A 26,699-nucleotide genomic window follows, 5' to 3' on the forward strand; every position below is an offset into this window, starting at 1 on the left:
AGTCTGTTTAATTCATTCATGTCAGTAGCAACATCCATTTACATATGTAAGCAGGTCGCAAAAGGTGTAAAAGGGGGCGTATTCCACACCCCTCCCCAATTTTTTGAGTATTTTTTCAGGGTCAGTGTCTCTGAGTACAGTATGTTTGTAGTACGCCCACGTAAGTTGAGTTATTAACTTTATTAGGTAACCAATTGTTGACAAAATAAAATAAGAATTTAATTTGATCTCTTTATTTTTCAATATGATACATTTGTATACTTCCTCATGCTTGCCTTATGACGGATCCATGTTTTGCATGAATCATGTGTGTATAGTTGCATATATCCCATGGATATACCGGATTGTTTAAGACTGTCTGTGCTGTGAATACAGCATTATATTTGTATCGATTTGATTAATAGCAAGAAGGTCTTGAAATGAAAAATCCTACTTCCACATGTTCAGGGACTGATTTAAATAATCTGAACTTTGCGTGGTTCTTTTGGTTCTTTCTTTGTTGTATTTTTTTCTTCAATATTTATTTACATAATATATATGTATAAATTACTACTTCATTTTAATAAATGGCTTTTTAAAGCCGTTTTTATTTATAATATGGAAAGGAGTGAGAAAGAAATTAAACTGAGGCCTGGGGTTAGAACTTGGAAGTCATTGGTATTTAATGTAAACATCAAACATAGACATTGTGTGCTTGTTTCATAGCTTCAAGCAAGAAGGGAAAATATAGAGAGGAGATTGAAAAGTCCTTCCTTTTTCTTCTATTGTTGTGTGAGGGAGACTTTAAAGTCCCTCATTTAGAATGGGTGTACGTATTTGTGCGAAGATTTTATATGTGTGAAGCTGTTAATACATAACTCAGATGGACGCTTCTATGTAAATGTCATGTAACTAATGAAGACAAATAAAACATTTTTGAATCGATGACATTCCTGTCTGACAGTCGGAATTTAAGGTGAAGAGGACGAGATGGACATAGAGTTGTTGCTGCTTGATTTATTGACATTTAACTACAAACAATAATCGTTATCAGATCTTAAATACATGAATGACTTGTATTAAATACCCATGTAAGTTCTCATAGTGTGTAAATAATTCATTTTTTAATACTTTCTCAAGGCTACCCTTTATCTACAAAGTCATTAAAATAGTTACATCACACTTAATTTCAGCCTATTTGTTTATGTAGGAGGATTTATCTCAATATGGAATCTTAGTTTAGTGGAAGAATGTTTCTCCAATTTATTTATTTACAGTAATAGCTCTACTTAGAAGTGATTCCTAGATACGAGCTCGTAAATTAGCCTAATTCTACCTCTCGATACAAGAAAATATTTGACATACGAGAATTTATTTACGGCAGCGTCCTAACGCACCCAATACCCCTCCTTCTTCTAGGAAGCTCAGTCTTACTACACGTGTACTTGTTTCGAAATACAAGTGCAGTTGTGGAAGGAATTGAACTCTTAAGTAGAGGTACGACTTTATTTTAAATATCACACGGTTACCAAATGATATATATCTTAATGGAAAAGGAACAAATGTCACTTGCCTTGGAAAGAACAGACGTTGTATGAGGTAGCAACGATTTTTAATAACATTTAGTTTTATATATAGGGTTCTTCAGGTAAATCTGTACCATATTTTACTACATCTTGAATAATAACGAAAGCATTTAACTTGGTTATATGAAATTAAAAAGTAAGAAGTGTACCTTAGCTCTAAGTTAGTTGCACAACTTTTAGTTGAAAACAAGTATTTAAAATCTATCAGCCTCGCCGGAGCACCATCATTGAATTTACTTGCAATGGAAACAGTCCTGCGGAAAAAGAATGAGATGCTCAGATATCAAAGAGCACATTCTACGAGGTCTACAACTTCTGGAAGAAGGAGGGGCATATAAGTGAAAAGTCAAGAAATCCCGTAGTGATAAAAACACACTGTCATATTCCTTGTAGGTCATAAACGTTCCATGAGTTCCTGGGTCTCCTATTAACGCTCTTGCGATAAAGCGCCAAGTAAGCCGTCCTACAGTCTTCATGCCCATAAAATGGCCCGAGGAGGAAGCTATACTGCCTCCACAAAAGATATATCCTTACAAACAAAATGAAAGCCACCTGGGGTGCCCAGGCCTGAACAATTTGAACTCCCATGGCAAAAGAATCATCTTTTATTCGGATGAGAAACAATCCCACAATATCCAGAACGACAGATGATTTTCCACAGAGAGAGCTAACGTCTTTAAAACCAAGTTTCCACCCGGCATCATGGCACTCGGGGTCATCGGTAGCAACAGCATTGCACCAATCTTCTTTGAGCCAAAGGAGAAGGTTGGTACCAACAGGTACTTAGAACTCCTGTCTACTAAGTGATATTTGGATGAAAAACGAGGCCAATGGTGTCAAGTTCCTGTTTCAACAATACATCGCTCCTTTCACAAGGCTCATTAGACTCAAAATGTGTTTAAAAAGAGAAGGTGTCATTTTGACACCCCCACACCTGCCCATTTAACTCCCCTTCATGAATCCAATGGATTACTTCTTTTAGGGGAAGTTAAGAGTAGTGGAACAAAGTGTCCCCTTGTGAACGGGTTCAATGCCTGCAAATCCTTTAGGCATCGTATCGACCAAATGATTGGCAAAAATGGTCAACACATTCAATATTTTTTTACTTTTATAATATTGAAACTTGTGAATAAAATTTCAATCTCTACTTACATCCCTTATTAATCAGGATGAATTTAAAGGTATCCGGATTTACTGTATATACTCATGCTTGTAAAATTAAGTTAGTATGACTTTTGGCAAAAAAATAAAGGCATATGTCATGGGAAAATAATACGTAGGTTGTGACTTGGATGTATTTAAGCAAATGAATTATATGTAGGGTTATGAATGACCTTAGTATTCTTTAAATTTGGTAATTTTAGTTTGGATCAATTAGTTGGAGAGACCGGAAATTTGTTGCAACAGGTCCTTTTTCGCAAACAGCAAAAAACTAAATCCAAAAAGCTAACATTATAATTGTTTAATATAATGAAAAATCATTACTTAGTAAAAAAAGATTTAACATTTATGTAAAATTTTCTTACTAATATTGGATAAAACTGATTTTGAGGGGTCTGAGTATTGCAACAAGGGGCTTACCATTGTTGCAATTTGTATTTATATTATTTTTAAAATTTAAATGTTTTTTAAACTCAAAAAAGCATGTTTGTTAACCAAAGCCGAGTTTGAGTTCTGAATAGGGTTAAAAGAATCGATTTCAATCTTATTCTCTTTAAATCTACTATAATGCATAGAATGTTAACAATTCAACACCTTGAAATAGGTAGATATTTATCCATTTAAAAAAAAATATTTAGTCTATTTTTGCTTAATTTATAATTCAAACTCGGTTTTTTAAATTAAATCCACTTGTTACGGGTCGTGTTCAAACTAAACTTATGGAAAAACTACTGACTCGTATAATTTTTAAATAGATTCAAACATTAATAAATATATGTTGGTAGGTTGTTTAAGCTTTTTCCATGTCTGGGTCAAACTAAATACAATTAAGTGTTGCAACAGTCTCTCCTATTTACGTATTGTTTAAGGTGGGGGGCAATCGTACTAAAGATTGAATTTAATGAGGCATTAAGTTTTTCTCCCATGATTAATAATAGCTAAAGACAATTTAAAAATGCAATGTCAGTGCGGACTATAATATTTATTTTATCGTTTCACATGCCACCATTGCAATTGAGTCTATGAACTATATATATGACTCTTTGATATTATAGAGTTGTGGAAATTACCCCTATAATTGATATCTCCCATGAACATGATTAACCTTTATATCCAATCGACACGGTTACTTTCAATTTCAAAAATAAGAGTGCATATGTGGAGTGACAATATTAAGCAAACGTTAACACAAATCAAGAAAAGGAGACAAACCCAAACTATTATTATTACTTCATAAATAGAGCTCAATATTTCATAGGCATATTTGAGTCAATTATATGTTTTGTATTCTCATTGGTGGGATGAAGTAAAATTGACTATAGCTCAGAACCTTAATTTGATTTAAGATACTTACATATTAATTTGGGAAAAAAGTAATTTCGTATTTCCCGCCTCTTTTTTATTATTAGTCACGTCGGATCAAACGATAAGGAGCTGTAAATTTGGCTACTTTATGTACGATTTGAGACGCCTCCAAAAGGTGAGTAGGAATAATTTGTATATAAAAATTGACGATTATTCGTCAAAGAGTACAAATGTTATCCACTCTCAAATTTTGAGAAAAATCATTCTAGCTTGTTTTTGTGTTGACAAGCCACATATTTGATAAACGCTGATGGTATTATTGTGAAACTTTGACATGCTAAGAAAATTTTGAGCAAGCATTCCAAATTCATAAATAAGTAGAGTCAACTGAGGGAAACACCTCAAGGGAGAGCTCATTGTAATTTTTTTTATTCGTGGACTTTTACATGAACAAAGTAAATAATACTTATTTTTTAAATACAAATATTAAAAAAAAACTATCAAGGCTCTGACCTGAAGCCACCATACTTTAATATTGTAAATAAAATTCTGAGAGTCTCCTATGACCTTCTTGATCTCCTCGACACTCACTTGGACGTTGAGCAAATCAGACACCCTTTGCCTTATCGCCTCCATACTGAAAACTGTTGATTTTTGAAAGTGTTTTTTATTGTTTATTAATAGGAATAGTCCTTACTATTAATAACGTAACCTATTATTTTAAAATATTCCTCCTAAATTAATCCAGAATGATATAAAGTCAAGTCCACTATTTTACCTTGCACACTGTATGTTTATAAATAAAGAAATTTGTTCGGCAGTTGTATTAATAGGCCCTATTAATGAATAGTCATACAGAGCAATTACGGGACTATAATTAAATATCATAGCCCGCACTGAGATTCCCCTTTCGGATTGCTTTAGTCTAATAACGATTAGTATGAGGATAACAAGGGTTGATGAATGCTGTTTTTTAGTGTTTCTAATTTATCTTTTTTGAAAGCATCCCTCTGAGCCCTAGTTTTGAGTCAAGTGATATTTACAAACATACTTACATAATAAAATACAATATGTATATTGTTTATTTATGTAAGAATCATGCCATTTTCCTAAGCTATGAAAGTAAATGATGCGTGTGAGGATATTATACATACATATATGTATGGAGTTTGTTTCTTTGTCGTTGTTTAAGACATTCAATCTTAAGGAAAGAACATGAGTCTGTAAATAAAATAATATTCCTCTTTTAACCCTAGATTTAATGTATAAAAACTTTTTATTGTTTCATATCACGGAATGACCCATTCCTTTACAGAAAGAGAGGAAGAAATACCTAAATACATACAAACATGCTTATATTATTCCTTTTTATATGCTCTTTTAAAGCTCCCCTTTCATAACAAGAAGGGTAAAACTTCAAAGACATTCTTCTTTAAGACCTATAAGACTTTAAAGAAATAGATACATTTTTTGCTTAAGAAAAACATCGATTAAAGAAATGTGATACCAACCATTGTAACCTTTGTACTATCTATATATATATATATTTAAATAGTATCTAGAACTTGTCTTAGATCTTTATAGTTTTAACTAATTCGGTCTGGACTAAGGTTTCTCATTCCTCAGGAAATTGACTTTGAGCTAGATCCTGTTAGTAAATAATACTCACTGTGAAAAATAAGTATTTCTTTTGATATTTTAAAAATAAATAATCCATTTTAAGCTGTTTCTACCAATGAAATATTCTCCATTACCATATTCTTCATTTTTATTATTATTGCTCATAGTAAATGGGCTGTTGTTTTAGAGTTCGCGGTCCAGCTTTTTTGGATCTCATTAACTTGATCTGGAATTACGAAAAAAAGAAGATATACAGACTAATTTTTGATGGATTATACATAATTAAATAAAACCTATAGTATAAAATTATGAATTAAGCCGGAACGAAAATAAATATTTAAGAGAAATAAATGTTAAAACCACAGTCCCTTGATCACAAAATAAAATTTTTAGCCTTGCCTCGTAGTAAAATTAGTAAACATTAGTCTCAATTTGGTTCTGCGTCTTTTTTTCGGTCAACGTTTTGATTTTAAGATCGTTTTAGATATAATCTCCAAATTAGAAAAAAGTTGAATCTTGAACCGAGTATCACACCATTAAAGATGTTGAATATAAGGAAAGCCCGTTATTATAAACACTTCTTCTTCTTTGTCTAATAATTCAAGAAGAGGGGGCCATAATCTTATTATTATTTCGAAATAAGGCACATTAAATAAATTTGTCTTCAAATGGGTTCACAACTACTTCAAGCATGCTTTCAAGGATTTTCTTTCCAACATAATGAGCGTGCTTCTTCTTTTAGTGTAATGGTGAAATAAACTTGGGAAGGAGGGGGCATTTAAGTTTTCTTTTTTTTCTTTTGGAGGACTGGTTGCTTTTGGCGTGACAAATACTTATTTGTAACTTCAACCTTTTAAATAAAATAGAAAAAGTTTCTTCTTCTATAAAATATGCTTATATCCCTTGTCTTATATATAAAAATAAAAAGCTTTTTAATTCTTGAGGAACAAATATAAAGCTAAATTGCAAAAGAAAAATAAGATTTTTATATGATTTAAAAAGTAATATATTAAGAACAACAGTGGGCACATTTTAATATAATATTCAGCTTTATAAAGCCGATTTCAATATGGTAAAGAACCAATGGGATTCTAATACTGTGGTTCGATAGACCAGTATTAAAGAGTAATTATGGTACCGGCGCAATTAAACCCAGTAATTTGCTGAACTGGTATTATATCGGTGCGTGGTCAAAACGTCGACCTTCTAAACGACAGAACGTCGAATAGACCAAACTTCGACAGACAGAATGGCGATCGTATAACAAAAAATAAAGGGTTACTCCATTTAAACCCCGAAAGGCCCCCCACAATTTTAAACTGTTTCGGGTTTCATCTCATTTTGAGGCCCTGCAGTACCCGAAATAGCCCAAAATTTCGAAGTATAAAGATGGGTTTGTGAGGGTTCCTTTCTGTTAGTTTATGTAGGAGAGGTGGGATAAATATCTCGGCCTGGAAATGTCTGAAGTGAAATGTCGTAGAAACAGTTTTTCATGTTATGAAATGTAATATTTTCTGGTCGATGTTTTGTCCATTCGACATATTGTCGGTCGACAATATGACCTACTACCATTTTATCTTACATTAATTCATAGAACTATTAGGTAAAATAATAAGTTCTGAGCGTTTTTCCATAGATGTCTTTCGTGAGTTATATCTCACGACCAATGCATTGCAGCAAAAAAAGCCTAAAATGTGCTTAAATGTTAAGCGTACACCTTACAAATTTCATCAACAGTTTTGTGTTTGTTGAAGCCAGTTGTGTGTTACACTGTTCCAAAATGGAAGTAAAAAAGAAAAAAATTGATATATTCTTCAGTATTAATACGACAAAGGTAAAAAGGTGGCCAAAAAAATTGTGCTGTTTAATATAGTATAGAATGCAACAGGAAAGTGGTGGTTCAAACAATGCAGTTCTAGTAATATTAAGGTCGAATATAAAATAATGGAAATAGTCGAGTTGGACCGGAATATGACACTTATTCCATTGCTTAGGAAATGAAGATTAGCCAGAAAACCATTTAGAGCCATCCGGATCGGATAACCCTGACTATGTTAATTTTATCGTAAAAATAAAGCGAATTAACGCTCTGGAATTTTCAATTCACATATTATTAGGCGTTATACTGGAATGAATTATGATCGAGTAACGATGTAACATTCTAATTCTTTTATTTCTTTTTTTTTTGCTTGCTTTTGACAAACAATGATAGAAGATTGAAAGGTGTTATTTTTCAATTATAAGAATTTCCTTACGTAGGTTCGTACTCTGCGCCATATTATGTTACGATCATAACAAATGACGTTATATCGAACACTTAGAGCAGACTAATCTCTTTTTATTTATATGTTGATATTCATACTTGATATCACATCAGAAAGAGAAGAACAGAGGCCATGTAGGAGAGGCTTGAACGATAAAAAAACACTTATCTAATAACAATGTTGAGCAAATTCGCATTTAGTCAAAAAATATCGAAATAAGAATATCAATTATAGTACTGGAACCTGAACAATGAAAATAATAGTATGCTTACAAGGCTAGTATGTAATAAAAAGGAGATTACACTTAATTTTGAATCCCTTACCTTCTAATTTGGTACAATTTGGCTTTAAATGTGATGATAATTAATTGAATAATAATAACCCTATTTATTTAAACACGAAAAAGGCTGTTAATAGTTAAATGTCCCGTATAAAAATTAAAAAGTATTAGGTGAAGAAGAGTCAAAATAAATAGGGCACTCAATTTTTAGGGGGGTAAATTACACAAACTTTTTTGCTTCTTCTTTATATGATAAATATGTGGTGTGAAAGATCCCATGTATCAAAAATCCTTCCTAGAGCCCAATGAGTGTTGTGCCACTCCGGGCTGTTACCATAGAAAAGTGTGGCACCCTCAATGGAAACTTTGAGTTGGAAAGAAATTAAATGTAATTTGCGAATTGTTGATTAATTATATTTGTAATAAAAGGAAATGAACATTTCATGTATGAGTTACAAAAATGGGATATCATGATATATCCTTTATATTATAGGATAAATAATCATCAAAGAAAAAGAAAAACACTAGCCAAATTCAGTTTTTCACATCGTGGATGATATCTATTTGTTGAATCCATGGATGACTATGTTTAGCTCCATTTATTTCTTAAAGGGATGGATTATATTCAAAAATTGGCCTTCCTACTTTACAGATAAAAATAAACCTTTCGTTACACCGGACATTTTGTTTTACCTATAGGTATTTTATTATATATACACTATCGGAATTCAATATAAACAATAAAAACAGGTGAAAAAGCAACAAGCTACCTACAAAAGAAAAGAAAAGGAGGAGAAAAAACAAAAGATTTCATTCTTCCTTCATACAATATATACGTTTCTTTCACCATCAAATAATAATGATTTTTTATTGTTTAATTGTTTGGCATGACGTTGTATAACACTCAAATGTTTTTTTGATGTATTTTCAATTTGTCTTAGGGAAGAAGAAAAAAAAGATTGTCAGAGCTTTTTTAAAGGGTGTTTGTGTACATACTAAATAGCATTGGATAAATATTGAGGTTTTTTAAGAAGGATTTTTCGGTTTTGTGACCACATTTTTTATAACGGTATATGTATGTATATAAATTAATCTGTTCTTGTGGTAGGGTTTAATAAAAAAATTAATTAAACTTTTTCTTTTTCATAAAAAACCAAAATAAATAAGTTTTTCAGTCTCAAATCATATCAGGGAAGTTCTTCTTAAAGGAATACAATTTAAAGTTTTTTATATGATGAAAGCACAGTACTAATTTGTACTCGCAACTAACTTACAACAATTCCAGGCAAGATTATAAATTTTCATTCGTTTAAGTATCATTATCAAAAATAAGTCTCGTCTCTGATAGAATGAAAGAAAAGCCAAAAAGTTTTAAAAAAACCTGATTTTGCCCGCACGCTATACTTTCTATCTTGAAATTGGAGACCGCATAAGTGGGAAGTAGAAATTCAATTATCGCAACCTTTTATTAATAAGGAAAGAAATACGCGAGGTGGAGCATCGCGACACTTGAGTTTTTTGCAACAATTTAAAACTTAAATTTTTGTGGTGCCTTTGCTTTCGACCGAATCAAATTTATTGTACTTTGAAGTATATCATGTAAAACGATATTTTTTGGGTGATAATCACAAAAATTCAATGATGGGGGTTTGGGTCTCAATCCCCTCGAGCCTGTCTCCTGTGGGCGTCCCTGATATTATTAAAGTAGGAGATGAATCTGGCATTTTTTGAGATATTTAAACAATTAGCACATTGGAGGATCATGAAAGCAGATGGAAGGTTTCATTATGTGGAGGAGGTTATGAGCTTGTCTTTTATGAAGTTTCAGGGGATGGAATCTGAGTCAATTTGTAAAGTGAGTGAGACTGGAGAAGATCAAATCTCTTATTTTCTTTTCTCTTTTAATGTTCCTTTAATTTGTAAATGAAGTTGCACTGATTAAGTATAAGTAAACATTATAGTATTATAATTACTCCATCTAAACGAGGAATCTTATGGTGAAATCCATGTATCTAAAGTATATTTTTTTCTCTATGAACTACTTGGGCGCGAACCTATACACATTAAGTTCGTCAAAATAACTTCTTATTATGTTTTGTCATATCTAGGCCTTATCCTTCAGTCCACAGATTGACTCCGATTTCCCCACTCATCCTGAATACTTTATACGAAACAAACTCAATATCTCCTCCATTTATTTCATTACTATTAAAAAGTTACGATAATCAAACTTTATCTTAGCACGGTCTTCAATTTTGAGACTCTTTTTTGAAGGAAGAATTTTTTTGACAAAAATATTGAGAGTCCTAAAATCATATCCCTAAAATAGATTTTAAAAATTACAATAGGAGATCTTTAAAATTGAAAACTTATATCGTTATTATTTTTTAATTTAGTGGAAAAGTTTTTTGTAGGTAATTAAAACCCATGTACCTTGGCCTCTCAGACTGGCTTGCAAACTATTACGGAGGAGAAAAGAGTAAAAGGCTTGAGAAGGTGGGTGGGGGGAGGATAATAACAATAAAATATAGTTGGTTTTATTTTTCAATTTTCAAAATAAATAAGAGGAAGAAAAATTCCGGAAATGGGTTCTTTCTGGAAATTAAACATTAACATATATTATTTTATCTGTTTGTATATGATATTATTGTTTGCCTGTTTATACATACATTCAGTGTTTGGGGAGTAATATTATATTTAAAGGGAAAGGCTTTTACATATTATAGAAATGAAAAACTAAAAAAAAAAAAAAAACTAACTTCATTTAAAGTAATGAAAATGATGTAGAAGTGAAGGTTAAAATCACATCAAATATTCTATGTCCTCTCTTCATTTTTCGTTTTTCTTAAAAAAACTCAAGTTTTATTTATATAAAAAATAAGAAAAAGAAAAACAAGGTAAAAATAAAAATAAAAAACTTTACTTTCTCTTTCTAAAGCATAAGAATACATATATGAAAAAAGTAAAAATACATAAATTTAAAAAAAAAATGTCTCGAAATTTTTTTTTAAATTATATAAAACTTTATTTTTATTTTTTGACACCAAAACTTCTTTCTTTTCTTTCTACGTGTCTTTTTTTTTCCTGTATTGTCATTATCTTAAACTATGTATGTAGGTGGATGTTATATCACATGTTTGCAGATATACGTCATAGGAACAATTTATGACGTATATCTTAAAACTATGTATTACAGATGTATATAATATCTTGGGGAAAAAGTAATTTTCTATTTCCCGCTATTTTTAAAACTAAGTCTGTCTAGTTCATTTTTGGTCAAATCGGATCAAACGATAAGATGTTGTACTGGTGTGAGTATATAAGACAAACTCTTTTGGGACAGTATTGCGCTTGACCGGTTCAGCCGTGAATTATCATGCGTCGACTATGGAGGTCTCAAAAGAATATTTTACATTTTTACTACTTGAAAGGGAAAAACGTGTCAAAAGAGACAAAGAAAATTTCCGCCCCGATATTCCTTCAGTTCGTGTTGCACAACAGTGTTTAGAGCAATTTCATTCTAGTGTAGGGGAGTTGAATGATGTGCCACGCACTGGGAGGCCTGTTGTCAAAAATGTCAATAAAATCATGGAAAATATCGAGATGATCGCCATGTTAGCAGTTGTATCATCACCCAGGAGCTGAACATCCATCAAAAAAACGGTTTGAACTATTTGTAGAAGGCTGGATACAAAAAGAAACTCGAATAGGTGGCACCAGGCTGCATAAATCTTCAATGAAGCGTCAAAATCTCTAGGAGCTTGGATAGGAAGTTCTAATGTATCCACCATACAGTCTGGGACCGGCACCAAGTGACTTCTACCTGTTCCTGTGTATGGCCAACGCGCTTGGGGGTACAAATTTGGCCTCAATATTGACCTGTGAAAATCAGTTGGCCGAGTTTTTGCCAAAAGAGACAAGGGCTTCTAAGAGAAGAATATTATGAAGTTGGATTCTCGTTGGCAACAAGTTAGCAAACAGAACAGGGCATACTTGGCTTAAATCGGATTATTGTAACATATCTTATATATTATTGAAAGGAAGCAAACAAATCGAAATTACTTTTCTCTCAACCAAATATTATGGTTCCATCGGTCATCAATATGGGACTTAAATTTAGATCCTGTCTCTTGGAAAACATCTTAAATCTGAAAACATTCTCTACAATCCATCATTTCTACAAAAATAAATAATTGTAAAATAGCTCAGTTTACCATTTGAATGAGTTTCATAAATGTTTTTAGTATCTTATTTCATTATTATTCATAATTGAGGCCTAATTTATATAATTTATATTCATATAAAAATCGGTGAAGAAGGATTGAGAATGACGTCATCATCCAAAAACTGTTTTATACAACGGTTTTAGTGACCAAATTGAACGCTTTTTTTAATTTAGAACAGATCCGTGGGATCGATGCATTCCTTTTATAAATAGATATTTGACAAATTAGCAATTCCATATTTGACAAATGAGTTAAAGTTATAGATAAATATACATTACCTATAAACAATCTCTGTATAATTTTGACCATAGTTTTAGAAAGGTCTTAATTTATGAGGTGCTAAATATTGAATGCAAAAAAAAAAAAAACTTTTTTTTTCTAATTACTATTTCTTGCAGTCTGTTTTTCTTTCGTTTTCTTTGTAGTAGGTATATTTATGTACACATTTGAGTCGAGTACTTTGCCTATGATTACCTCTATTGTATGTACATAAGTATTGATTAAACAAACGCATTGTTAATTCGTTTTCGTTTGTTTTAATGTAGAAAGGTTCTTAAAAAAAAGTTCAGAGACAAGAACTTGAAATCAATATCTAAATGAATGAATTACTCACCAAAAGTTCCAAGTCTTCCACAATTTTTGGTTGAGCTGTAATCGAGTTAAGTATCGAATCTTTGAGCTCTCACAATTAACTTTAGATGGAGAAACTCAATTCTGTAGTCTATTTTACGACTGATTATCTTGACTTTCAGTCGAATTTCAGTCTAAAACTGTTGTTTAATGTGACTTAATCAGTCCGAGTCCTCAGCTTTGATTCAATTACCATCAATATTTAAAAATGTATCATATAATAGTGTATGTGAGTACAATTTTTTGAGTACTCGATTCAAGCCTGAAGTAGTAATTTAAAAAAATACTTAATTGCAACTCACCCTACCCTTAATTTAAGCCATCATCAATGAACCAAACTCATTCCACTATCAAATATGTACCTACAATTGAGTATCTTGATTTCAAGTTGTAATTAAATCAGGTTTAGATTCAACTTTAGTCAGGAGTAGAAGTTCCCAGCTTTGATTAAGCCCAAAGTTTCCGACCTCAACTTGAAGATGTTTTTGTTTGCAGTTTGCAGGTTACTCCATCCCCACTATAAAAATCTATTAGTGCACTATTAGTGATAATGATTCAAATGATATCACATAAAGGGGATATTATATAGATAGAATTAGCTTAAAATATATTCTTTCTTCTTAAAATTCATTAATAATTCAAAACTTTGTTTATCGAAAAAAGAGAACCCCTGAGTAGATGCTCACCTATGTGTAATATACATTAAGTACTGTGCAATGTCTGTCATCACTTATGATTAGTATCGAAAATATATATATATTTTTTTTTCTTTGAAGAATTAAGTGAATATTTATATTCATGGATATATTGTGTGAGTTGGGTGTAGAGATTCTGCCACTCCTAAAGCATTAAAAAATATACATAGATAGGCTGCAGGAGATACTTATTTTGCTAACGAGTTTTTGGAAAAGTTCCATGACTATATAGGTAATTTGTATTATGCTTATTTATATAAATGTGTAAAGAGTACTCAAATATATTTGATTTATTATGATTTTTATATATTTTTTTGCAGGTGAGTGAAACATCGTTTGTAATGAATGAAATAATGGAAATTAGGAAGCAGCTCTCCATTCTTTTTTGGGAGGGGGAGGGGGTGGATATAACTCTTAAAAGGCATACATATATTTTATCCCACGATGAAGGTATAATTAGTACTGTTGGACTTTGGTGATGAAATCGTGGACCGTATAGAGCAGTTGTAATTATAGCATAATTACTCTTGACTTTATTTAGATAGTAAAATTTAATTGTATATGACTCAGCGGTTTTTCTTTCTTTTATTGCTCTCTTGAATATATTAGTTCTTTAAATTTATATATAAAGCATTAAGTAGTATGAAATATTTAAACTTTCAAGGTAAATTCTTTTCTATCAACAAGTTATAAAAATGAATGATTTTTTTAAACCTTGCTTTTGAATGTCATTTACTTGTATATACAAAATGACGTGATGATTGCAAATATTATTTTAATTTTCATTATTGCTTTTCCATATTTGTGATTTCTTCCCCGTAACAACATTTTTGCATTTTTTTCCTTTTTTTGCAATAGTAATGATTTTCTTTTGAATACTCACATACTGCCATTAAAGTACTTATCCCGAATGTGAATCCTATTCATAGGAGAATAAAACAAATTTGTAAACGCTCATAATTCAAATAAATAACGACTGGTCTAAGTGTGACTTCTTTGTTTCAAATGTTTGAATAAGTAAATATAAGTAATAAAATCAGCAGTCACATATGCGTACAATACACGCCCCCATTACCATTGATTGTGTAATGCATCATAGAGGAGATCAGACTAGTGTGTTCAAAGTTGAAGTATTGACTTTTTATGACTGGATACTCCATGTTCAATGGATGCTCAATGTATGCCGACACCTTTTTTTTAAATTATAATATTTGCTTATTTCAATTTGAATACTTTTACTACTCTATGCATTACTCCTTCCCTTTTCTAGCTGAATCTATGGAGTAAGCATCAGTTTTTAGAACTACAATTTCCATTCATATAATAAGCTTATACTCAATTGCATACCTTGTAGGAAGTACGCAGATTCTCAATCCGAACTCAATCTTCCATAAAATATCCTCGAATAACTTAGTCCTTCTGGTCAAATAGGGTTTTTTATTGAAACAATTCTGGGGTCGGCTTGTACCTTTATATATATTATTATTATTTTTTTTTTTTTAAATATATATCATAAGTGGTCAATTTAAGAATTGACATCGCTCTATATTAAATACATCAGCAACCTTTCGAGATGAAAAGACAAAACTATATATTTTTGTGTCACGTGGAGGGGTGTGTTATTAAATATAGAATATAATTGTAAATACATTTCTTGGAAGTGAAACTGTTTTGTCAAGAAAACTGGTCTAATATTGAACGCTTATATTGTTGAATGAAGACAGTTAAAAAAAGTCTTGCAGGCCATACTCTGTGAGTTATCATCTTGTACATCGTTAATATTTCAGGTCGTGTTTGGAAAGAAATTGTGTTGAGTCTCCTTCGAGATACAAAATTATTACTCTGTTCTGGGGTTGGGTGGGTTTTTTGAGAGTATAATATAAACTCCAATTTATATTTAGATGTGTTAAAAGGATTCAGTGATCCGTTAAGGTAAATTAAAATAGATGTTATGTGAATAATTTTTACATGATTGCAAAAAAGTGTTTTTACGTAGGTCTTGAAAAACAACAACACTTGATGCATGGAACTATTTTGTTCCCTCGTAGAGCTCGCCTTGTGAATTTGTGAGGTGGTGTGGTTATTCATAGAGTCATTCATGTTATCCTCAGTGCCCCCCATTGGAAAAAAGTATTCTCGCTACTTGGTAAATATTACATTGCCTTATATTTATTTTTTAGAGACAATAGGTAATTGAGAGCCCCTGAATTAACTGTTATAGGACCATGTGTTCCATTTTTTTTTAATGTGGATATAAGCAGAATTAACTTATTGAAAGTTTTACTACTGGAATAGTATGTATCGTACTATTCCATATGATACTTCTCACTTAATCATTATTTTTTTTACCTACCTTCATAGTATCATTGTTTACATTGCAATGAATGGTGTAAAGCTCAGGTGCATCTTACTGCACTAATTACTGTATTTATTTCACTTCTATGTAAGCTATGGACAAAAAAATATGTTATTATATGTAAAGCATATAACTTTTTTAAGTTGGTTAGTCATTGGTACGTATACGTGCTATTTAGAGAGAAAATTTTTATCATTTATTCACAAATGGGTACATATATGTTCCATTTCAATAAAAAGTAAATGGATTTGTTTTTTGTTTCTTTTAATTTTCTCCCAGTTACATAATAAGTGACGCATATTAGTGCTAATAACACTACGACTTTTTTTTAAATTTGCCAAACAATAATTTGATCCTTATAGGTGAATGAAAAGAAATATTTCTTATATGATCATAAAAAAGTGTTTTTACACTGGAATGGTGTGGAAATCTATGGTGAGGTTGTGACCTGTATTAGCAATTATTGATATAGGGAGCTCTATTGAGTTGTGGCACACCTACCTTCCCTCATTCTTATAATTCGTGTCCTTTTATTTATTCCCATTGCAGAACTTACCTTGTCAATTGATAGGGATAATTTAGTTATTCAGAGAGCTAATCTTGATATCCTCAGCGCTACTATTCTCGTAAATATTATTGCAATCTCTTACATTCTTCTTGAGAAAAAATAGTTAATTGAGAGCCCTTGTATTAAAGATTCTCAATAATGGATGAAATCCCATTCCTGACAGTCACCAGCACGTTTCACCCTACCCCTTCTTCTTCTTGTGTTTTTTTCTTTCTTATGATTCCCTCTTATTCTTTATTTTCTTATTAAATCACGTAATTTTGGTGTGTGTCTTATACAACCTACAAAAAGAAAAAAAAGAAAAATGGAAAAATATATGCTTATTATAATATTATGAATTTACTCTTTTCTACCTCTTTTTATCATTCTTTTGTCACGTTCCTTATTATTTGAATTTCTTCGTCTTAGACGTAAAGTTTTCTTTTTTTTCTACACATCATTTTGATATGGGTAGGTTCATTTATGTATGTACATAAACCTATCAATAGATGACTTATTTTACATTTAAAAAAAAAAATATTTTTTAGGTACAAGTGGGGATTTCATACTTCATTGCTACAATTTGAACGTCTCATACAAATGACTTATTTCATTATAGAATTAGCCATTTCAATCAACCAATATTAATTTAATTTGATTTATCAATATTATTTATTAATTAAATAAGTGATTAAAACTGTGATTTTTTGGTGATATTTTTTCACAATAAATCCAAAAACCAAGCCCCCTCAAAATATAATCCTGATGACATCCCTGGGCCAGGGTGCGCGAAACTATTTCCAAAATTGGTGGACAGTTTATAAAAATGATCTTAGGGCATCATAATATCGCTAATTTTCATTGCTATTGATTATTTATTGTCTTTCTAAAAGTGAGTTGATCAATAGCCCTTTTTCCTGTTTCTTTCAGTGCCTACTCATCCATTATCTGAAGAAAGAGGAGCTTACTTTCCCCCCACTTTTGACAGTACCTGGTCTACAAGAAGTCATTTGAGACCTGAGTAGGGGAAAGTCGATCTCCGACAAACAAAAATTATTAGTATACTTAGGTATATTGTATATATAACTAGCATAAACGCCCCTACCTTTTAGCAACAATTATCATCACAAATTAAGAAGAGTCACTTACCTTCTTTTTGCAACTGATTAAAATTAAGTTTGCAAATGATTAATTATTCTTTTTTGTAGTTTTTCTCTTTATGTCCTTCTGCAATGTGTTTTTGTATTTGTTGTTTATGAAAGCATTTTATACCTGAATACATGCACATATACGTTGGGAATGCCATCAGTATACCCTATTCTATATTTCTATTTACCTATAGATCCTTCTTATTAATGGTTTTTTAAATGATAAGTTAATTAGATATTAATTACCTATCTTATTAGAAAATAATTTTTTTCTTACAAGTCTTATTGAGGTGATTTCTAAGTTTTGCAGTATCCAGCTATTCTATATACATATAATTGTAAATTATAAGTGTTTACTTGCGTGTAAAAGCTTTTGTAATTGGCAATTTGAAGAGTGTTTTTACTTTATAAATGTGTTATCCTTAGATTATTTATCTCTTGAGGGGAGAACATTTGTGTGTGATCATAGCAGACAGAGAGAAATCCTGATGGTTTTTGGACAGTTCTAAAAGCAAGTCCATGTGGGAATCTTAGTAGAGTGGAGGATTGATAACGTAGTAATTCTTGTCTTTGCTAGATATTACGAAATGTGACGTTTGTTTATCCCCTTTCTTTCAATGCTGATTCAGCTAACTTAATGAAGAGCTGCTAATCTACTCTTCTCCAAAACATCTAGCAGTTCGAAAATTGAAAATTATTGCAATAGTAACGTCATAGACTATGTATGGTTGTGTGTTTTATCAATATCTCCTTATCTTGCCCAGCAGTTGGTACAATACATCAGACGGAAAATTCTAGCGCGCCCGATTACTTGATAGTCTAACCTTGTATTTCTATAAGCCTTGGGGTAACCCTGACAATTTGCTCCATGTATTTTTGGTTTCTTTTTTAAGATACCGAAAGTACTCTGGATAAACATACGGTATAAACTAGAGTGGTTCGTTTTTCAACTTTTTTCTCATGCAAAAACATGATCACATACTATTAAAATTACCAATACAAACTTGCATTGTCCTACAAAGTTACGTCGCAGATCTTGATTAAATTATGAAAAATAGTCAAAATCTTTACCTCGTATAGTGTCCATACTTTTTTGTACAGATTACCAAAAGAGAAAAATCACCATATTTTTCAATTATTCTCTATTTTTGCTGCATAGGGTAGCTTCTGAAAAAAAAAATTAAATATTTTTTATAGGTTGTAATAATGTCCATCATTGTTATTTTCTGCAAAATAATGATTAATTCTGTATTTTACTCCTTATTGATGAAATGAATAACTTTGGTCTCCTTTCAAACTTTGAACAAGATGTGATAGCTAAAGATGACCTCATAGTGCAATGCTATTTTGCAGTGGTTATTTTCCTACAACATAACTGATATATCCCAATTTAAAATTCGAAAAAAAGTTAAAAACTAACAACTCCAATACATACAACGATATAGTAAAATATTCAAGTATTAGTAGTAAAAGGGTTGGGGGGAAGACATTTTATTCATAGGTAAGTTGGTATAGGTACAACTATTGAAGTATGAAATTGATCAATATATTATCTTTTCGGATGTCTGATGAATATATGTTTAAATATCTACATATGTACATTAATATATAATAATAATTTTATTTTGGGAACGAAAGAGAGAGATACAGGGGAGAGGTTGTGTGAGACTATTATTATTATGTCGTCACAGCAGCTGCCGCTGTTTCGTTATTCTTTTTTGTTGCTTTTGATTTTTCTCCCTTCCCTTTTTATTCCCTTATTTATTTCGGGAATGAACCCCTTCGTATTATTATAAGATACTATAATGGAGTGTACAGGGACATCTCCTAAAAGGACCATCCATTGCATCCATGTAATATTCTATTATATTTTATGCGTGCATATTTCGATCTTTCTCTTTTATGAGGAGTCGTTGTCGTTTCTTCTTGGTGTGTGTGTGTGCTCTTTCCTTCAGCACTATCTACACTTACTCAAGATCGTAAAAAAGGAAAGCGAGAATGTTGAGTAAAATAACAATAATAAATAGAAAGAGAAAAATTAGTCTTATGTAGTATGTATGCGGTATAAGAAGGGGGAGAAGGACCTCTCAAAGTCCTAAAGCAAGGGGGCGCAACACGCCGCGTTATCTGTTTATATTTACAAGTATTGCTTCTCCTGGCTTCTCCATTTTTAAAATTTAATTTCTACTTTTGCTTATACATTTAGTAGAGAACGCTATTTATTAATAATCATAATAATATTTCAAATACAAAATTGTTTAAAAAGAGAGGGATTTTTCTTCTTCCCCCCTCCTTTTTTTTCGGTGGGGATTCTGTTCTTCTTTTCTCTTCTCCTTTTTCCTTCTTCTTTATTATTGTTATTATTCAACACGCCCGTTCGTGTCTTAAAAGGGCGAAGAGCGCTCTCTTAAAAAAAATAGGGGGAATTAAGGCTCGTATTGGTAAAAAGAAAAAAATATAAGGGGGATATCCTTTAGTCGTTGTTTGCTCCTGTTAGAAAGCGGGAACAATCTCTCCTTTTTTATATACATATATACTACATACATAGAAAAAAATCATAGACGAATTATTATTTTGATAATATTTGTGATGATACAAGAAATTATTCTTATTTTTAGTAGTAGTATTAATATTATTATAAAAAGTATATTAACAATTTGTCAGTGAACCATCAACGAAAAAAATAAAAAAATATATAATCCTAACTATTCTTACTTATTGAATAAGAGTTTCTGTGTCTGTGGTCAAACTGTGGGGTCCGACGTCTTATTTTATGCCCCATTCGGGGGGTGTACCTGGTTTACATCAGGGCGGTGTAGCAGGGAGTATGGGTTCTGTAACCGCTCAAATGCAGAATGGAACTGTGTATTTTCATCATTCGGCAGCACCTCATACGGTAAATAAAAAGTAGTTTTCCCCTTGCTTTTTGAACGTAGTTGTGTTGATAATTATGGGTGAAAGGCAGAAGTAGGTACATGGATTCAAGTAATGAAATATAAAAAAATGTGCTCGTTCGAGACCCCCCCCCCTCCTTTTTTTGCACACACACAATTCGCCCACGTCTTTCTTTTACATACTAAAGGTATTTTGTGTTGTTATTATTTTTCGTATCCCCTATTTATTTTGCAAGGAGTGAATTAAATACTCTTATTATGTTTCTGAGCTTTCTCTCTCACCAAATTTAAACGAACATGTTAATTATAAATACTATGACGATTGGTGGCATTTGAAGAAATAGCCTCTATATTAATGTTTGCCTTTTTATCGAATGCGCATAATATGCAGTACATTTTCGTAGTAAAAAAATGCGAAAAAAAAGTTTTGTCTTTTTATATATACACATATATAAAATAAATACAATGTTATGTGTAAATAACAAACAGATGAGCGAGATAGATTAAGGATTTAGTATTTTGTTAAAAAAAATACTAAAGAAATTTTAAAAACTTGGTTGGAAAACTTTAAATCTCTTCTTTTTGTTTTGTTTTGTATGATAATTCCCTTTTTTTTTGTTCATGGTATCAAAAAAAAACCTTTATAGTATGTAAACGGTAAAATTCATAGTGAATTATTAGAACAAAGTTGTGTTTGTGTCAGTACGAAATCAATCTATAACCCGGTTTAATGTCGTCCGTTATGGCTAGACGAAATATATTTGTCAAGCATAATTCTTTGCATGACTCTTATGTGGACAAAACGCAAAAATTTTTGGGAATGTTTTGGTTGACTACAACAAATCTGTTCTTTTCTTGACGAAATATAAACGGAGATTAAATCTGTCTAAAACAAAAATCAAGAAAAGTAGATATTCCCATTTTAATAATATGTAAATAGTATTAACGCCCTCCATATTTTATTGAGATATTTTTTTGGTCAATTATGGGATATTCAAGGATGTTCGAGCCTTAATTTGATGTATGAAACATAATTGTGAACTATTATTCTCGTTCAAATTGGTAAAATATAAATAGATTATGTGAAAAATTATGAAAATGTTTTTGAGCTTAAATCCAAAAAATATTTGTTGGTAATTTTGATATGACACATCTCTTTCTATATATATATATGTATATAAGAAATTTTAAGGCTACCGATTTGACTGAAATTTGGTATGTGGTATATTTTACAGAAGACCAGCTCACAAAATATATTTTGGATCTGTAACTTAGTCCAACTCTAAGTTTAAATGTCTCAGAGATGAAGAAATTGGCATTTTCATGATTCTTTGATTTGGGATATCTCGTAAACCAAAACAATGATAGGTAATTTAATACAACATCAAAAAGTATTCAAATAGCTTTACAAAACTTATGTTGAAATGTATACCATGACCTTAGTTTTTTACCTATTTTAAAGGGTTATAGTCATGGATTTTTTGAAATTTTAACCATCAACAGATAAAATACTGTTTAACCTTTTTAAAGAAAGTGTATTTATAACTTTATTCAATTATTAAAATAAGAAAATATGTTTTCATCGAATATATTTCTCAAAAGTAAAGCTACAAAAAATAAATTTTAAATGAAGTTGAGATTTTTATGACACGTATGTAGGTATACAATTCTTTTTCCATAACCGGGAACCTTTACGTGCAATTTTTTGCACCTCTTATCAACTGATTAGAATAATGAATTATTCGAAATTGAAAGAATATTATTTCTTGGAAGGCATCAGATTTGACATTTACATTAAAATTACCAACTATTTACCTTCTATCTATTATTCACACAGGAGGGATCTTTAGGTGCAATTTATGATGTATCATATCTATATTTAGTGATATAAATTGCATAAATTTTTTATCTGGCCCGTTTTTGTTTTTTTTATAGGTAGTTTGAAGATTAAATTTTCTTTTCCTTCGCAGCTGTCATTATTATTTAAGTCCTGAGTAGTGAACTTCCTTTCCTAAATAGATTCCATTACATTTAAAACATGATTGAACATTCGTGTGCCCTCATAACAGACGGAGCATTTTCCTGAGGATTTGTTGCGTAGTTATAATTGTAAGTCCTTGTCGGACTCAGAGTAGAATTGGGGATCGATATCGGAGAAATTCTTTCAAAAATTTCTAGTTCATTTCCTTCTCTCCCTCCTCTCTTGTCGCAGCTGATTGTAGCTGATCTCCTCCAAAACATTACCAGGGTTACCGTCTTGATATTCGGTCCCTTTTTTAAACATGCCCATTATAGACACTATTTTCAACAGTATCCATTGTATAGGAATAGAATAGAACGATGTTTATTAAGTAGTAAAAGAAAACTGCAAAAATAATTTATATATATTTTTATGTTGACAGTACAAAAATGTAAATTAATTGAGGTCGCAAAGGAAACGTCTCATTCACTCTTTCTTTCCCCCCTACATATTATATATTTATGGGGTGACTTTATTTATGTAATATGTAGTGTACTAAATGAAGTTGTTTAAATAAGTTGCTTATTTTTTGGGTGATTTATTAAAATGAAAATAATGTATTGTTGAAACTCCATGGAAAACAATGGGAAATGTTCTCTGTACATACATAGTAGTCTATGATGGCTTTTCTTTCTTTCTACAAAGATATACGTAAAAGCATATATATACCTACATGGTATATAAGCTATGCATGTATATTTATAGTAATGAAGAAAATAATAACAATAAGAGGTGCTTACCTTGTGTTTTTTTTTTTTTTTTTGGTGCAGTATTTATTTATACCATTTTTTACTCTTCATAATTTAGCTAGTAAATTAAAAGTTGAGGAGGGAAAAGAGTCATAATAATAAATTAAAGAGGGGAATAAGAGAGAATGGCAGAGGGGTTTCCATGAGGAACACACACAAAAAAAAACACACTCACACACTGCGGTAGGTAGGAAGGTCGTCAGGTGAAGAAGGTTTTTGCAATTTATTTTATTTCTATTCCTCGATTTTGCATGTAGTATATAGGCGTTGCTAATGACATATATGCATAGATACTTCAAACTACTAGACAAAGGCGTCACAAGCTCCTTTTTTTATTGTATATATATATATATACTAGGACATACCCGTATTATTTATATTTTATTAATTGTTTAAATAACCCCAGAATTTAGTAGACTTGTCGATAGACAACATAATAATAAGTCCTTTTTCAACCATAATGAAGAAACATACTAAGACAAACTCGCTAATCCTCTTCCTTTTTTAATTTGTATTTAATATATCTACGTTCTCCTTTTTTTCGTCAGTACAATAATTCATTTTTTTGGATTTTTAATTTTATTTTTGGAGCATTTTCGAATCGACAAACCAACAAAAAAAAAAAAAACTTTTGAGAAACGAGGAATCAATCTTACTTTATAAAAAAACATCAGTTTATTTGCAAACAAAAACAAAATTTGCCCTCCATAGCCTAGGAATCTGGTCCGACCAGAATGAAACATAGCCTTAGATAAGTAACAGAACAATTTTTATTATATGTCTAAGGCATGTTTCCGTTTTTGACATAAATATCCTGGTTATGCCTTTTTATTAGCGGACAGACGGACATGTACTATATGATTAAATTATAGAAGATATATAATACAGTTATTCATCCCCCCCGCCCCCTAAATGACGCCTTGTATCGTGTCGGTCCTTTTATAGAAAAGAAAACGAAGTCTAATTTGGGGTACATTCAGTACAGTACAATCCTAATTTTTGTTCCTTAAAGAAGGTAAAAAATTGATCCTTCGTTACGTCATTGATGGTGTGATTCCTATTTTGAGTGATCCCGTTGTAAAATATTATAAATTAAGTAAAAATATAATATGTTCGTTTTATATTGGATTATAATGAAAAAAGGAACACTTTTTGTAAGAGATGTGCAATTATCTATCTTAATACATATCTATTTATCTTATCTGGTTTAATAAATAGTGGATATTTTTATGCAAAATTCTAAAGTTAAGTTCTAAGACTCTACCGAAACGAATAAATAAGGACTGATATTACATTAGCAACGCCCTTGCTACTATGTATGAAAATAATGCAGGTGTGATTTGCAGGGGTAAAAAAAACTCTTTTATTCCCTCAGCCTTTCCATATAAAATGACAGGCTAATTCAATCAAAGTACTATCTTTTTTTTATATAGTCATTTAAAGCTTTAATACTGCACAATTAACATTATTTGCTTGATTTTAACTCTTTTTTTTAGACAATCCTATAACTTAGTCATTAAATTTGCATTATATTGTAAATCCGGATTTCAAGGAACGGATAAAGTATATTCTGTAAAAAAATCCACCTAATGCTAATAAATTTCGATGAAAGTACCAACTTTTTTTTAGTCATTTACATTTTTAATTGATTAAGATAGTAGTATTTTTTTAACTTTTGGTTTTGAGGCATTTTATCATTAACTAGATCAATTTAATTTTTTTGAAACATATACAGTAGAATCCTTTTAAGCAGGACTGACAAAATCTGTCTCGAAATAATGAAATTGTCTTATCAATCCTATTATATACCATATTATAACTAATTTGGTACTTTTACAAATGTCCACTATATGTATTTGAATGTCTGCTTAAGCCTGGCCTATACTGTAAACTCAAAATTAGCATAAAATTATTATTTTATCTATGTATGGTTAAATAGCATAAAACCTTTAGATTATTAAAAAAAAAAAGTTTAGTTAGATGTTTTGTAATTATTAATCTCTAAATAACGATGTGTTCCTTGTGAATTTTTTGATGAAAATGCGATTTTTTTTCAAAATAAGCCCTTGGAATCTTCTTATTGAAATATACTATCTAAACAAAAAAAATCTGAATACGAGCTGAAATAGTAATTTCTATTTACATTCTGCCAATTCCTGATAGAACTACAAGGCCTCCAGTGTTACACTTCTTAAAATTGCTAAAATTGACACTTGGTACCTTCTTTTTTTTGACGCAACTATATATATGGGCCTTTGTAGATATAAACGTAAGAAGTGAGGGACAAATGATACAAATTTCTAATCATTTGTTATTTTAAACTTGTATGTTTTTTTATAAGAGAAGTACGAGTCACTTTTAATTAAACAGTTTTCTGACTAATCCTCAGTTCCTGGGTAATTGAATAAATACTCACTTGCCGGTCCAACTCGACAATTTCCATTATTTTATCGACATTTTTGACGTTTATATTGCCCAAACGGAAGCTTTGGAACTATCGTTTTGATGTTGCATTCGATTCTGAATTCAGTCAATAAACATCACTTTTTTTTTTTTTTTTTTTTGGCAGCCTGAATGTATCGAATTTTTCCTCTTTTTTTACTTCCATTTTGGAACGCTTCACTAAATATAAAACTCGAAATAAACTTTTTTAACTTGACCTTTAAGCATTTTTACTTAACTTAATATTCACACACTTTTGGTGGAATCAGAATTCAAATACAGAGAAGAAATCGATATTTTATTATTTTCCTCTTTAAGAATCCAAAGTTAGGTAATCCATTTAAAGCAATATCTATGAAAGGTATTTTCAATCAAGTATCGTAATCCTTTTTTTCATTTTCATTCTCCTTACAAAAGATGGAAAAGATTAGGGGAAAAGCCTTTAGTCGTCTTTGTCGTCCATTGTGATTTAATCTCTTTCTTTACTTCCATCTATATATGATTGTATTTACAACATTTATTTTTTATTCTTATTGTTATTTGGTTCCAAATTATGCAGAAATGAACCTCCCCCGAAAGAAAAAGTTCTTCCTCCAATAATACATATACTACTTGGTCTCAAGCCATTCTCTTTTTCTACTAATTTTATTAGTAACTATAAAATTATATTGTAAAATATATATATAGATAGATCTAAGGGGGAAAATAAAAGCAAAGAAAAGTTTTGTTTTTTTGTCTTTTTTTAAACATATAAGATTTATATATATATACTTTTTTTTTGTGTATAAAAGCAAAAT

General features: G+C 30.7%; 1 protein-coding gene across 11 annotated transcripts in view; it reads left to right on the forward strand.

Annotated features, from left to right (window-relative positions):
- Positions 1-26,699, forward strand: part of LOC121119657 (uncharacterized) — a 353,492-nt gene that overhangs the window by 277,380 nt on the left and 49,413 nt on the right. For 2 of the 11 annotated variants that reach the window (XM_040714393.2, XM_040714391.2), the window contains exon 1: positions 19,838-20,693. The exons of 8 other annotated variants lie outside the window; for them this stretch is intronic. In XM_040714393.2, the coding sequence (XP_040570327.1) occupies positions 20,571-20,693 (123 nt within the window). In that variant the 5' untranslated portion in view covers positions 19,838-20,570. Of the gene's footprint in view, positions 1-59; positions 161-19,837; positions 20,694-26,699 lie in introns of those variants that run through there. One more of the 11 variants, XM_071889785.1, reaches the window with a different exon arrangement.

This window comes from Lepeophtheirus salmonis, chromosome 6 (assembly GCF_016086655.4).
Source record: "Lepeophtheirus salmonis chromosome 6, UVic_Lsal_1.4, whole genome shotgun sequence".
In the NCBI taxonomy this organism is placed as follows: Eukaryota; Metazoa; Arthropoda; class Copepoda; order Siphonostomatoida; family Caligidae; genus Lepeophtheirus; species Lepeophtheirus salmonis.